At 51.3% G+C, this 16,015-nt stretch overlaps 1 protein-coding gene across 4 annotated transcripts in view; it reads right to left on the reverse strand.

Moving 5' to 3' along the window:
- Cpne5 (copine 5) overlaps positions 1 to 16,015 on the reverse strand; it is an 89,781-nt gene that overhangs the window by 46,017 nt on the left and 27,749 nt on the right. For all 4 annotated transcript variants that reach the window (XM_048805210.1, XM_048805209.1, XM_048805212.1 and 1 more), the window contains 4 exons: positions 5,581 to 5,684; positions 4,647 to 4,686; positions 4,230 to 4,306; positions 1,404 to 1,463 (listed from right to left, as the gene is read on the reverse strand). In XM_048805210.1, the coding sequence (XP_048661167.1) occupies positions 1,404 to 1,463; positions 4,230 to 4,306; positions 4,647 to 4,686; positions 5,581 to 5,684 (281 nt within the window). The remainder of the gene's footprint in view (positions 1 to 1,403; positions 1,464 to 4,229; positions 4,307 to 4,646; positions 4,687 to 5,580; positions 5,685 to 16,015) is intronic.

Raw genomic sequence — 16,015 nt, forward strand, 5'->3', positions numbered from 1 at the left:
CATCCATTTTACTATATGTACACCCAGAGCCTGGCACCGAGCAGGACCTCCCTGGACATCATTTCCCTCCCTGCATCCTTTGCTTCATGATGGTGCAAAGCTGGTAAAATCCTGCCCTGCCCCCCCCCCCAGCCCCAGGGCCACCAGCGCGCTGTCTGTGGAACACACTTTGAGAACCACTGATGGAGCTCTTTCCAGCACCAGCTTTTGGAAGGACAGCTCCCAAGAGAGGAGGCAGGGAGCTGGCCCCAGGGGGTGGGGGCTGACCAGCCGTCCGGGGTCTTCCCCTTGGGGTGGACAGAGCAGGGGCCACACCTGCTGCCTCCCCTGCTCCAGGCAGGTGCAGTGCTGCCGGCTTGTCCCCGAGACTTGAGCACCCGAGCTGACTGCCCAGGCCCTGCCCGCCTGCTGGTCCGGTGCTCCACAGTAGTAAGACGTGGTTCGTGTGACCAGGCGGAGAGAGTCCCACACCAGCCTCCTCCGCCCTGTGCTTCTCCATCTGTTCCTCTCTTTGCCTCTGAGTCCTTCTTCTATTTCTGATCTCTCTTTCCCTCCTCTCCAGCCCCAACCTGCTCCCACAGGCCTGGCCTGCCTTCCTCTCCCCCTCCCTCCCTCTGGACTTTCTCCCTCCCCCTGTCTTTGCAACTACTGTCACCTGCTCTCCCTGGGCTGGGAGCAGCCCTGGCTCCCCTGGAGGTCCCTTCCCACATGCAGCGCTTTGGTGGCCAGGAAGGCCGGGGGAAGCCCTGCTCTCCCAGCCAAAGGCACTTCTGCCAAAGGCCCCTCCCAGCAAAGCTCCCACCCTCCCCCCACCAGTGTGAGGAGGAAGCCAGGCTGGGGGTGGGGAGGCTCAGGGGCTCTGCCCCACCCACATCTGCAGGCAGCCAGCCCAGAGCTATGGTCAGGGTGGGCAGGGAGTGGGGGCGAAGCTGGTCATCCTAGGTGGCAGGCGTATGTGAAAGGGGATGGGCTGGGCCTGCTCTGGGGGTGGAAGAGGAAGCTGGCATCCAGCAGGGGAAACCAAACCCAGGGGAAGGGGAGAGGGTAAAGAGAAGGCAGGGGAAGGGCGGTGGGGGACACAGGCCAGGGAGAAGGGAAGGGATGCAGAGTGCCCAGGCCTGCTCATTCCTGGAGACAGCCCCCAACTCAGAGCTCCAACCTGCCCCTGAAGTCCCAAGAGCCACTGGGGTTCTGGATGCTCCAGCTCTGGCCTGGATGGGGGAGGGGCTGGCTACAGAATGGGGATCTCCATTTGGGACCCTGCAGAGGGACCCAGGACCCTCTGTCTCTCACCAGGGCTGAATTCACAGTAGTGGGATCTAGAACTGAGGCCCGACTCAGATGTTCTCTGCAGCGGGCTGAATGTCAGAGGACCCCAGGGCCAGAGATGTCTGGTGACCTACCCGTTCGACACAGCTGGCATGGGTTTGCCCGTCCTGGAGTTCAGGCTGAAGGCTCCTATCCTGTGGAGACAGGGAGAGAGCACCAGCCATGAGCCTAGTGTCCTGCTCCGGAGAGGCCAGAACACTTGACGTTGGGATGCTTAGAGACGATTTCCTGTCCTGGAGGTTATTAAAACAGGACCAAAAGCCACAGACCAGGGAAGGAGAGGTGTTCTCAAACTCTGGTGTGAAGCCGGGACGAGTTAGTCTTCAAGTGGCCCCAGAAGGAGCAGCACCAGCATCCCCTGGGAATAACCCACAGACATAAATAACCCACCCAGACCTGCTGGTCAGAAACTCTGGGGGGGGGGGGACAGAGCCCACAACCTGTGCCCCAGGAGACCCTGACGCCTGCTGCAGCCTGGGAATCGCTGTTCTACATCATGAACCTCAGTACCCAGGCTGTGAAATGGGGAGAAAGAATCACCCGAGATCATGTTGTTGAACTGTGTCCTCCACAAACTCATATATTAGTCTTTAGCCTGCAGCACCTCAGAATGTGACTGAGACAGGGCCCTTAAAGAGGCAATTAGGGTAAAATGAGGTCATATGGTGGGTCTTAAAAGACTGATGTCCTTTTAAGGAGAGAGGAGGCCACAGATATGGAGGGACCATGTGAAGACAAAGAGGAAGACACAACCATCTGCAAGCCAAGGAACAGGGCTTCTGAAGAAACCAACTCTGTGCCTTCTTGATCTTGGACTTCTAGCTTCAGAACTGTGAGAAACTAAACTCCTATTATTTAATTCACTCAGTCTATAGCATTTACTGCAACAGGGCAATAAACTAGGAGAGTTGCCTGTCCCTCAGTGTCTGTAAGGAATCGTTCTAGGACCCCCTGCATAACAACAGCCTCGGCTGCTCAAGTGCCTCACGTGGTGCAATGTTTGCATTCACCTTGCACAAATCCACCCGTGCACTTTAAGTCATCTCCCGATTACTTGCAATACCTGCCACAATGTAAGTGCTATATAAATAGTTGTTATACTGATATTGTTTAGGGGAAAATGGCAAGAGGTAGTCGGAGCCAGGCATGGTGGTGACACATGTAATCCCAGCAACTGGGAAGGCAGGAGCATCTCAAGTTCAAGGTCAGCCTGGACAACTAAATGAGACTCTGTTCCAAAATTTAAAAAAAATAAAAAGGGCTTAGGATATGTCTGGGTTCGAGAAAGGAAGGAAGGAAGGAAGGAAGGAATAAATCTATATGTATTCAGTATAGACACAACTTTTTCTCCTGAATATTCAACCATCTGCAGTTGGTTGAATCCATAGATGTGAAATCCATGGATACTCAGCGCCGACTCTACAGATTTCATAAGCAAAACACTGACCCCTGTGTGTGGCCCAGAATAGATGCCCAGTAAACAGGAGCTGGTAATAGGTTTAGTCATGGAGACAACTAAACTTAGACACAGAGCCTTCAGTGGGGTGAAAGGTCCCCGTCCTCCACCGGCACCTCCATCAACCTCTGTTTTCCATCCTGTGCGTCCTTTAGGGCTCAGCTCCCAAGCCATCTCCTGTAGAATTGTCCTCAGGCCCACCCCAGAAACTGTGGTCAGGGGGCAGCAGACAAGAGACAGACCTGGATGACAAGTGGGCACAGAAATACTCACGCCTGGGCACTGGCACCAGGCCATGCCAGGAGAGTCATGGAGGGGGTGGGGTGTAGGCAGAAGGGACTGCAGTAAAGGTCAAAGGCCCAGGGACGGGTAGACTGAGCACAGGGTCGACACCAAAATAGCCGAGCTCCTTCTCAGAGAAAGAACAAAGAATCATAATTAAAAATGGTTAAGGATACGTTCAAGGCAGGGGGTAGCAAGGGTGAATTTTGTATCCTTTTTTTTTTTTTGAAAAGGTTCTCAAATACTTTAATTTTCAGAACTCCCCAAACTTGAGTTTTCCCCAGTCCTCAATATATGATAGCTATTGTCATTATTTTCTGAGAACACAGAGATTTCTGGGGACCCTGAAGTTACCACATAGTTATCAGGGGTCACAGATAAGGAACTAGGAGAGAGACTACACACACACACACACACACACACACACACACACACATCATGAACCACAGGGAGGGGACAGTGTCCAGTGGGAACTTGGCAGAAGCAAGTGGGCCCTGTGGCCTAGACACTAGTTCCTGTCCACAGGTGGCTGCTCTTGCCTGGGCCTTGCCCCTAGGGCTTCCTCAGAAATAGAGACAAGAGAGGTGACTGTCCTGCCTGGCTAGCCCTGGCAGGTCCCTGAAACCACTGTCAGGTTCTATGGGGAAACCTGGGTCCTCATCTCAGACCCTGCTCAGGGCAATTGCTTTCCTCTAAAGCACCTTTAGTCCCATAATACACCGTGAGAGGCAGGGCAGGATGGGAAGGGCCTCACCGCCCTCGGCTCTAGCCTACAGTGAGTGGTGAACAATCCCAGGAAAATGCTACGGGAGCAGAGTCGAGTCCTGGGTTCAAATTTGAGAGCTCTCCCACTTCCTGTGGCCTTGGGCAAGTTACCTCCTGGTGCTGGGGTTCCTCCCCCCCCATGCAATGTTAGGAATGGGACTGAAAATGGATAAGAACTGTCTTCTGGGACTTTGGGACTTGAATAACCCCACTTGGTTTCTCTCCAGGATAACTGGCTTAGAAACCCTTTGAGAGCAGAGCCCATGGGTCTCCTTATACCCTGCAAATGCCCCCTGTGGCTGTGTCACCACCCTCAGCCAGCCCTCAGCAGGGCAGCAGGAAGTTGGACGGTGGCTGGATAAGCACCCCAGAAGGCTGTACCCCCTGCTGCACTTACGTGAGGGGCTTCTCCAGGCGGCTTCCGGAGGACCCCACGATCTCTCCAAGGGTGCAGAAGGCCTGGCCCAGGAAGTCCTGTATATCCAGGAGACAAAAGAGATCAGTGTCACAGTTAGGCCACCACCCTCACCGGCTGGCCCAGGGAAGTGAGGGGCTCTGAAGTACCAAGACACAGCACTGGACACACACCGTCACAGTGAAGGAAGCCCGAGGACAACCCAGGACACGGCATTTAAGAAATATGAGGGGCTGGGGTTGTGGCTCAGTGGTAGAGTGCTCGCCTAGCATGCGCAAGGCCCTGGGTTCGATCCTCAGCACCATATAAAAATAAATTCACAAAATAAAGGTATTGTGTCCAACTAAAAAATAAATAAAAAGAAATATGGACTCTCAGGGTCCTTATGGCAGAACTCACATGTTTGGACAAATCAGGGCTCTTGGAGTCAACGTCATATCTACAAGGAACACAGAGAAAGGGTGGAGCAGGTGGGGACATCCTGCCTACCCCTGCCTGGGCAGTATCAGCACCTCCCCCAACCCAACAGCCTCCAACACTATGGCTATATCTAGGAGCAAGGGCAGGAATGGGTGCCGGCTGTTGATCCGGGGGTAAAGTGTACCCTGGGGCACTCTGCTGTATGTTATACCCCGTTAAAAACTGCAAACATAAAATAGATGAGCTCTGCCACCCCCGCTGGCTCACAGGTGGCTGAACCACCACACCCATCACTCTCTGTTCCCCAGCTTCCCAGGCAAAGGAAGCTCCAGACCTGGCCTTTGACCTTGCCTTGACCTTCCCTTGCCCAGGCCTGCCCAGCCTGCCCACTCACGAAGGAGCCTGGTCCCCCATGAAGGAGGCAGGCATAACCATCCAGCCTGCACCCAGCCGGCCTTCCTAGCTTCTGAGCACGTTCCAAAATGTCACCAGGTGACTTCTCTGCCATGGGCTTCAGAACATGCTGTGACAGAGCAAGAGGTGTGGGTACCTCTCAGCTTCCAGGAGAGAAAGGGCACTCAGAGGAGGAGCTTAGAGGAATCCCCAAGATCTTTCCAGAGTGGACAGTCCCCCAGGAACCAGGCAGCTTTTTATGCCTCCCCTAGTCAACTGAGACACTTTGGGGGAGGGGTATCTTGGTTCTTGCTGCTGCGCCCCCCTTCTCAGTCCTGTTGAGGCTGGGGATGGACTTCAGCCAACTGTCACTTTTAACCTGCCAATCTTGGACTCCCCCCCCATATAACAGCTCCTCCCACCTCCCCAGGTAAAGGGTCCTGCTCGTCAGGTCCTGCAGCCCTACCCCCTGCCCTGGGTCCTCCTCCCAGCCGCAGCTCGAGCTCCCCTTTCCACTTACAGGTCAAAACGGAGGTTCTGCTTCTCCTCAAAGAAGTAATCCACGATGAACTTGCGCACAAAGTCGGGGTTGAGCGTGTTGTCGATGACTTCGGTGCGCCCGAACTGCAAGACAAGATGCACGTGGGCCTCAGGAGCCCGGCTGGTGGGTCAGGAGGGAGCCCTGGGCTGTGGTCCGGCAGTCCTGCCTCCGCGGGCTCCTGTCCCCGTCCCCTCCCAGTCAAGGTGTGCACTTCACTTGTCAACCAAAACCATCCGCACTGGGGCTCCAAGCTCAAGGGGGCTTCATTCTCTTTCCACTGAGGCTCTGCGCAAGTTGGATGGCTGCGGACACCTCAGCAAGCCCTTCTCCTTCTGCCTCCTGACTTCACCCCCTCCAGGCCCTTTCCCTGGCCTCCCCTTCTCTGCCAGTGGCATGTCCCCCATTCCTCAAGGCCCATTGCTAATGCCACCTCCTCAGGAAACCTTTCTGATTCCTCCAACCACAGAGTTTTACTTCTCTGAGTCTCCAATGAACCTGAACCCACCCTATGACCTCCGGACATCTCTGACGGATTTCACATTAGATGTGTATTTATGTAATGCCCTGATTGTAAGCACCAGGCGAGATAGCAGCTGGCAGGAGGCCATATCCTAAAAGATGCCCGCCTTCGGTAACCCCCTCTCTTATATATGGAACGACCTGGTGACACACTTCTTCTTCTTCTTCTTCTTTTAAAATAATTTTTAGTTGTTGACAGGCCTTTATTTTATTTACTTATTTCTATGTGGTGCTGAGCATCACAGGGCCTCACACATGCTAGGCAAGCGCTCTACCTCTGAGCTGCAATTCCAGCCCAGTGGTGACACACTTCTATGAACGGACCATTGCACAAGTCATAGGATGTCACCTGTGAGTTTAAATTATAAATGACTATGACTTCCATCCTGGGTGCCCTCGGTAGTTCTGTCACTTTGATGAGGCCAGCTGTCGTGATGTGAGCTGCCCTGCAGAGGGGGTAGCAAGGAAATGAGGGAGGCCTCAGGCCAACAGCCAGTGGGGAGCTGGGGTGTCCACTCACCAGCAAGAGCCTGCACCAACCCCCTAGCTGGGAAGCAAAGCCTGTCTGGCTGCACCTTGATGTGATCAGGTAGGTAGGTCCCAGTCAATACCTTGGCCAGAGCTTTGTGAGAAACCCCAAACCAGAGGACCCAGCAAAGCAGCACCCAGATTCCTGACCCTCTTGTTTAAACCACATGCTCTGGGGTCATTTGTTACTTGGCAATAGATTTTTTTACTATACAGAGATTGGATTTTCTTGATTTCCTTGAGTAGACACTCGAGAACTTTGCATACAGCAGACACTTAATAATTGAATCCCATTAAATTCCCCAAATGGCTTTGGGCAAGTCACACTCCATCTCTGGATATTAGAAACACCTTGAGGACTTGTTAAATACAGATCATGGACTTCAGTCCCACAGGTTCCCATTTAGCAGGTCTGGAGCGGGGCCTGAGAGTCTGCATTTTACAAAGTCCCCAGGTGATGCTGCTGCCGCTGGTCTGTGGACCCACTTGGAGAACTGCTGGACTAGACTGTGGTCCACTGGATTCTCTGTTCCTTGAGGCTTCCCATGCTATGGAGCAGGGCAATGGGCATGATTCTAGGCCCACAATTCCATCAAAGTAGCGTTCTGTTCAACACACTGGAGTTTTTTTGGTTTTTGGTTTTTGATACAAAGGATTAAACCTAGAGGTGCTTAACCACTGAGCCATACCCCCAGCCTTTTTTTATATTTGATTTAGAGGCAGGGTCTCACTGGGTTGCTTAGGGCCTCACTAAGTTGCTGAGGCTGCTTTTGAACTTGCAATCCTCCTGCCTCAGCCTCCTGAGCCACTGGGATTACAGGTGTGCGCTACCATCCCTGGCTTATGACACTCTGGACTTTTTAGGCAAGCTTTGTTTTCAAAAACAAACATGAGTATGAGGTTAAAAGGCAAAGTATAAAACCACTGTACTTTCAATGGAGTATTAAACCTAAGAGGGAGAAAATCCTGTCACATACAACATGGATAAAACTTGAGGACATTATTCTTTTTTTATTTTAATTATTTTTAGATGTTGCTGGACCTTTATTTTATTCATTTATTTATATACGGTGTTGAGAATCAAACCCAGTGCCTCACACATGCCAGGCGAGCGCTCTTACCACTGAGCCACAGCCCCAGCCCCTTGAGGACATTATTCTAAGTGAAAGAAAACAGTGACAAAGGACAAATATGGTATGAGTCCACTTATACGAGGTCTCTTAAGTAGCCAAGTCCATAGAAAAAGAGTAGAATGGTGCTCCTAGGGGCCTGGTGGGAGGTTAAGGACCTGTGTTTGATGGGTATGGAGTTTCAGTCTTGTAGGATGAGAAAGGCCCAGAGACCCGACTTCACAACACTGAATATACTTACCACCACTGAACACCACCACTGAACGGTACACCTTAAAGGGTTATGATGTCAAAGTTTACAGTATGTTTTTCTCACAATTGAAAAAACATCAAATGCCACTGTGTTTTATGCTCTAGGAATGCAGGGGCCTTAGCCATTATAATATCCCTGGAGTCTCAAAATGAAGGCAACATGCAGGTACAAGATAAAATATTTTAAAAAGATTGTTAATCTTTCTAAATACATTAGCATGCTTTTTTTTTTTTTTTCCCCTTTTGGAACTGGGAAAGAATTGTCACAATAAACAAATAATCCTGAGTATCTGTCTCCCTTCTTGGGGGCTTTCCAGTCCAGAAAAATGCCAGTACCCGGGATCCTTGCAGGCAGGGTGGCCATGGGCAGGTGGAACTTCCCCTGAGTGTCCCCTTCTGCCCTGGATTAAGTTAGATACCCATAAAAGGAACCTCCCTCTCAAGGCAGTGTGGGGTCAGCAGAGAAGCCTTCCTGTCCCTCAGTCCTCGCTGAACCCACCTCTCATTCCAGTCAACGCCATCTGAGGCATCTCTCTTCTGTCCCGGCCTCTCTGCCTCTTGGGTCCCCCACACAGGCCAGTTCCTGATGCTCGGGCCTTGGCTCCCTGAAAGTCCTGCTCCCAGCCCCAAGCCGCCAGCGTTTCTCTGAGAATCTCTCACTCTGCACTCCACACTGCCTGATGATGACCTGCGGAGGCTCTTTATACCCAACCAGTCTGTGAGCTGCTCAGGCAGCAGTAGAATCCAAGTTCTCATCGTCTTTGCAGCCCATGACCCAACACTGTATCTAATCCAGAGTCACCGCTTGCTTCTGGGTGACAAAAGTCAATGTTTACTGCACACGTACAATGCTCCGCTTCAGGTGGGAGGCTCCCCCATCTTTGTGATGAGCAAAGGTAAGACAGAAAAGTTAAGTGACTTGTCAGGGTCATAAGGCTAAGAATTGCTGACCTCAAGGCACAAGCCAGGCTCAGGCCTACACCCTCAAGGTCAGGTGGTACCAGATATATGGTGGGAGGGCAAGGGTTGGCTGCTACTTCTTTTTATTGTTGTTGTTTGGTACCGGGGATTGAACTCAGGGGCATTCAACCACTGAGCCACATCCCTGCCCTTGTGTTTTATTTAGAGACAGGTCTCACTGAGTTGGTTAGCACCTTGCTTTTGCTGAGACTGGCTTTGAACTCGTGATTCTCCTGTCTCAGCCTCCTGACCCACTGGGATTATAGGCATGCGCCACCATGCCCAGCTGAGTTCTTTTTAAATATATATGAATTTTGACATATTATACAACATGGAGTATAATTTGTTCTAATTAGGATCCCATTCTTTTTTTTTTGTGGGGGGGCGCGAAGGTACCAGGGATTGAACTCAGGGGCACTCGACCACTGAGCCACATCCCCAGCCCTATTATTTTACTTAGAGACAAGGTCTCACCGAGTTGCTTAGCACCTTGCTTTTGCTGAGGCTGGCTTTGAACTTGTGATCCTCCTGCCTCAGCCTCCCAAGGAGCTAGAATTACAGGCATGCGCCACTGCGCAGGGCTAGGATTCCATTCCTGTGGCTGTACATGATGTGGAGTCACACTGGTCCGGTATTCATATATGAACACAGGACAGTTCTGTCCGATTCATTCTACTGTCTTTCCTATACCCTTTCCCCCTCCCTTCCCTTCATTCCCCTCTGTCTAATCCAGTGAACTTCTATTCTTCCCTCCCCTCCTCGACGTTACTTTTGCTCACGGGGCTCCAGGACTGGCCCTTAGCAGGCACACATGAACTAGGGAATGGATTAAGTTTGAATGGGGAAATGGATGAATGGCTTCAAGACTTAATTTCACAATCTAATTGTATGAACTGATCAGAGCTTTTCAGAACCAGTTTCTTCATCAGAAAGTGGAGAATAATACAGCTTGTCCTACTTAGTTCCTAGTGATCATTCAATTCAATTCAATTCTTGTATGACAGTTTTTAAGCATTTATCGTAGGCCAGGTGGTGTGCTTGGTACACAATTAAATGGAATGTGAACCCTGTACCTGAAGAATTCTCTATCAAGGTGGGACAACTCATAAACCAAATAGCTACAACATTAACCTGAACCTAGCATGATGACCATGACCAAAGAGCTACACAGGAAGGTATACGGCGGGGTCCTCACCCTTGACTGTATATTGGAGTTCCTGGGAAAGCGTGAAAGACACAGAAATGGACAAAAAAGCAGAGAGCAAGTGTCCTTCCTAACACACTACTCCAGGAATCCAATTCCATCCTTGAGCTATTCTGCAAAGCTCTAACATGGACAAAGTGATTCTTGTCAAGTGAACACAAGTGCGTTTTGCACAGTGGAATGCTATTGGTTATCATCCTGTAGATATGGACAGATCTGATCTATTTGTAAATTGATTTCAGAATTCCTGCTTGCCTATATGTGTGTGTGTGTGTGTGTGGTTTATTTCAACGGGTTGTAAGATCTTACTGGTTTCCTCATTAATTAACAAGTTTAATAACTCTTTTTTTTTAACAGAGAGAGAGAGAGAGAATTTTTCAATATTTATTTTTGTTTTCGGCAGACACAACGTCTTTGTTTGTATGTGGTGCTGAGGATCGAACCCGGGCCACACACATGCCAGGCGAGCACGCTACCGCTTGAGCCACATCCCCAGCCCCAATAACTCTTTGTCATGTGTTCATTTTATGTTTGCATGGGAGTCAGATTTTATCTTTTTAAAAAAGACATCTTTTAACAGGTGCTTTTTTAAAAAAAATCTATGCCCAGCCAGGTGTGGTGGTGCACACCTGTAATCCCAACGCCTCAGGAGCTGAGGCAGGAAGATCTCGAGTTCAGAGCCTCTCACAGCAACTCAGTGAGGCCCTAGCAACTTAGCAAGACCCTGGCTCTAAATAAAATATAAAGAGGGTTGGGGATGTGGCTCAGTGGTTAAGAGCAACTGGGTTCAATCCCTGGGACCAAAATAAATAAACAAACTAAAAATACCTATGCTCAAGCCTCAACACAGACCAATGAAATGTGAATCTCAACTGGAGGGGCTCAAACAACTGTGCTTCTATAAAGTTCCCTAGATGATTCCAGTGAGCAGATGTAGTTGTGAACCACTAATGAGCAAGAATGCAGCAAGAGTCGGAAGGAAACTAGCATCTACGGAGCCCCTACTGAATGCTCACTACATCAGGTGCATCAGGTTATTTGATTCAATCCTTTCAAAAATCCCAACAGCTATTACTTATTATACAAGTGAGGAAATGCAGAATTCGTGAGGTTAAGTAACTTGCCCAAGTTCACCCAGTTAGACCCACCAAAGCCCATTATATTTTTACTTCTTCCAACTACAAGGAGTCATCAAACATGATGAAAAGCAAATAAGGATGAGGTTTACTTCGCAAGCATTTATAGATGGGCTACAGGGTGCAAGGCATCGGGGAGGACATCTCACCCCTGTTATGGTCTGGATACGAGGTGTCTCTGGAAAAGCTCATGTGTTAGGCAATGAGGAATGTTCAGGGGTGAAATGATTATCAGAGTGCTGCCCTAATCAGTGGATTAATCCATTTTTGATGGATTAATAATCAGAATGGATTACTGAGTAGGCAAATGGGGTGTGGCTGTGGGAGTAGGCTGCTAGGGTTTGTTTCCTTGGGAATTATATTTTGTCCCCAGCAGCTCTTTCTTCTGCCCCTCCCTCTCCTCCTCTTCCTTCTTCTTTTCCCTCTAACTTGCTCCCCCTCTCCCCACTGCCCCACCAGCTCTCCTGAGCTCAGCAGCTCCCCCTCCAGGCCCTTCCTGGCATCGCGCAATGCTCTGCCTCATCCCAGGCCCAAAGCAATGGAGCTGACCAGCCATGAACTGAACCTCTGAAACCATGAGCCCCAAATACATGTTTCCTCCTCTAAGTTGTTCCTGTCAGGTATTGTTTTTTTATTTTTTTGGTCACAGCTGACTAACATACTCCCCCTAAATTCCGCAGAAATCTTACAAAGTTGTAGCCTTTGTCCCCCTGATCCTGTATTCTCCTCTCCTGCTGTCTCTCTCTTTTTTATTCCTTCCTTGTACAGGGGATTGAACCCAGAATCATTCTACCACTGAGCTATATCCCCAGCCCTTTTTATATTTTATTTTGAGGCAGGGTCTCTCGAAGTTGCCCAGGCTGGCCTTGAACTTGTGATCCTCCTGCCTCAATCTCCCAAATCGCTGGGATTACAGGCCACTGCGCCAGCCTTGGATTCTTCATACCTTCTTCCAACAGTCTTCAAACAAAAGGAAAAATCCTTCTAATGGCTTTCCCACGGAAAGTTCTAGGTAAATACTCAGGTTTCAGAGAATCTTCCCTTAAGGAACAGCCCTGCCCCCTCCTCAAGGCACTACCTCCTCCTCCTCCCCCTGCAGGAGACCTCTGCCTGCTAGGATTGAGACCTCATGCCCTCTGCAGCCCCCAGCCCAGCCAGCCCAGCCCAGCACAGACTTCAGGAAAACACCATTAGAGAAGATGACGACGGAGGGAAGTGGCTTTTTAAATGGCACTTGAAGCTTCAGCAGAGGGGAATTCCCTGGAGATTGATCTCTGCCTGAGAAGAAAATGGAGTTCCCCTGGAAACAGGAGGGGAGGGGTGGGGAGGCCCCCCCCCGGAACAGCTCCTAGAGCAGGCAGAGGGGGAGCCAGGGTGGGCAGGGCCTGGACTCGGAGGTAATTAACTTATGCACCTTACAAACAACTGCTCAGTCCACCACCCAGGGACCGGCTGAAGGTGTTTTATGGTCTTCATTACTTGGACTAATAACAAAGGGGAAAAAATGCTAAAACTTGGATTTTAAAAATCCAAGAAGCCTCCAGGTCCCTGTCAGGACCTATTAATGATGGCAAGAGCACAACTGAACTGATGTTAAGGAAGAAAAAAAAAATCAATTTGGCTGTATATCTTGTTCCACATAGAATTAGAGTTTTCAAGCCGAAAGGGACTTGGAGAGATGAGGTATTAGCACCCAGCGGTGGGACCCACAGGAAGACTTGCAATCTAACTGCTGGGTGCCAAATCCTGCTTGGGAAGAAGGCAGGGGGCCTGCTTCTCACCAGGGGAAGCTGGAGCCCAGCCAGCCCTGCTCACCTCCCAGCTCCCTGAAGGCCTGCCCATCACTCTGGTCCATTCAGAATAACCCCTATTTTAGCTCCCGGATCTGAGGATGGGGTGTGGGGTTCACATGGCTCACAGTGGGGGGGTGCAGGCTTCCAGACACCAGGTAAGCCCCGGAGTTCTGATGGACAGAGGCTGAGGGAAGCCAGAGCTCTGCCTGCTCCCCTGGTGCTGACCCTAGGGAATGGTCAGGGAAGGTGGCAGCTGTGTGGCCCAGGTGGGCTGCAGGGTGGAAATGGGGAGGGGGGCCTCCCTGACTCCAGCAAGGATACAACACAGTGAGAGGGAGGCCAGGAAAGGAGGGCGTTTACTCTCTGAAAGTCCTGCCTCTTGTCATCGGCAACAAAACCCAGTGGGAAAGCTTCTGATGGCTCCCAGGGGCTCCCACGGCCTCTGACTAAGCCCCTGAATACCAGGGAAGCAGCCTTCATCACACATCAGCCCTTCCAGCGAGACCCTGCAAAAGGAGGCTGACTTTACACTTCCTTGGGGAACTGAATTAAGTAGCTCCCTGGGGCTCGGCTCCACCAAAGAGCTGGAATTTATGGGGGCAGGTGGGCGGCTGTCAGGATGTGCTGCCCTTAGGACAGGAGCAGGGCTGACATGACAATCCAGGCCAGGCAGGCAAGGTCTGCCCCACACCCCCCTCCAAGTCCAGGAGGCCTCTGTCATGACCAGGGCCTCTGCCAGGGAGGAGTGGCAGGGCTAGTGATCAGACCCAGGTGAGGCAGCAGCTGTGGTACCCCACCCGGCCTGGCCTCCGCTTTGCCCTGCTCCACGCAGAGGGTTCTGGCCTCACTTGAGCAGCACGGCCCTGCTGTGCCTGCTCAGTGACCTCTAGTGGGCTTGGCCACTGGGGGTACTGGCACATGGGAGTTGGGAGGAGACTGGGGGTTGCTCCCCACTCCTGCTGGCCCAGCACAGTGGTTCATGGGCAGCCCCTCCCTCCCACCCATGAGAGCAGCACCACCTCCTCCACTGTCCCTGCTAGCCATTGTCCCTGCTAGGTGTCCTGCCATTGCTAGATCCCAGGTGCTGCACTGTCCTTGTTGTCCCCAACCTCATGCATGCCTTTGAATGTGATCGCTTTCTTAAAGTCCCCCCAGTTAAGCCATCTGAGAACCCTCTTTCTTGCTGCAACTCTGACAGGTCTCCTCTCGCACGAACACAACCACACACACAGTTTCCAACTCACCTGAACATAAACCAAGGGCTGCCTCCCGCCCCTTCCGCTCAGATCTACCATATAATATTCATGTCACCAAGAAAGTACAGGGTTCCCACTGACGCAGCCACGAAACCAAGGTCCCATGACAGGCCTCTGGGATGCAGGGTCTCAGCATTGCTGTCCCACCTAAGGGCCTGTCTCTAAGGGCCTCAGAGGAGATGTTCAGGGACCAGGGCCCCAGGGGCCAACCAGCCTCCTTCACTGCATAGAGAATGGCCCCCCTGGCCCCATGCACACAGGGCCGGAGTGAGGACCAGGCAGGGAAGGACAACTGCAATGAGAGTCGGGGTTCGAGGCTCTAAACCTGGGCTTTAGGCAGGTTTGTGACACACTGAAACTGAATGCAGGGTCAGTGCATGCTTGCATTTTCCGGGAAGAGAAGTTTTTGATCAGTTTCTCAAAGAGAAAGCAAGACTTCAAAAAGCTTTAAAAAACACCGATTCTGGCTTTGAAGGCAGATCTGAGGGTCTCCCACAGGAAGTAGTAAAGTGAAGTCCTTCACAGCGTGGGGACTTCCTCACGGGTTGTGTGACTTCAGCCAAGTCCCTTCACCTATCTGTGCCTCAGTTTCCCCTTCTGTTAGTGGGAATAAAAATTTATCCATACATTGTAGGGTTGGTTGTTGAGGCTTAAATGATTTTATTTACATGCTACTCTCAGAAGATAGCATGTGGGACATCCAATGTGCTCTGTGAATTAGTGATTCCACTCCGGGTTTTATTTTGGTTTTCAGTACTGGGAATGGGACCCAGGGCTTGTGCATGCCAGGCGAGCACTCTACCACTGAGCTGATCCTGGCCCTTTTAAAATTTCTATTAATTTATTTATTTTGGTGCTGGGGCATGAACCCAGGGGTGCTTTACCACTGAGCCAGATCTGGAGCTGGAAGGATCCAAATTCTCTCTTACCCAGTGAGAAATCAGAGGCAGGGAGGGCAAGGTGGGGGGGTTCCTCCGAAGGTCACATGGCTAATTGGGAAACAGGCGTGACAGAGCCCAGGTCGGAGGGGCTCTGAGCCCAAGCAGCGCCCTAGTTCTCCAGAAGCCTGTCACCGCCCCCTCCCTCGGGTTTCTTTCTTTCACCAAGTCCTCCCCCTCCTTCCGCTTTGTATCGTGACTTCTTCTCATCTTCAAAATACTTCTACACATCCATGATCTCATGTAATCCCCTCAGTGACCCCGTGGAGATGACAATGCCGTCATCCCCACCTTACAGATAAGGAACAGAGCTCCAGGAGGCCACAAGGGCCCTGCACCCAGCAGATGGGGGAGGGAGGACCAAGGCTCCCAGGAGTGACAGGCACAGTGTCCTGTGGTGCTCGCCTGGGCCCCCTGCCTCACTAATGAGTAGGTGGCTCTGAGCCATCTTAATGGCCCCAGATTTAGGCAGCTCTTGCCTTTTTACAAATTACAGCTGGAGGGAACTGCTGAGCCATCCCCCAGCTGCCAAGCCCCTGGTGGCTGCGCTGGCTGGGACCGAAGGAGGCCAGAGCTGACAGACGGCCCTACCTCCCAGGCTGCTCCCTCTTCCCCAGCCCAAGCTCCCCCATTAATTTCCACACATGATTGACGGCTCCTTCACTGGGATTCTAAAGCCTGGCTGCAGAGCCCAGCCC

Source organism: Marmota marmota, unplaced genomic scaffold (assembly GCF_001458135.2).
Source record: "Marmota marmota marmota unplaced genomic scaffold, marMar, whole genome shotgun sequence".
Classification (NCBI taxonomy): domain Eukaryota; kingdom Metazoa; phylum Chordata; class Mammalia; order Rodentia; family Sciuridae; genus Marmota; species Marmota marmota.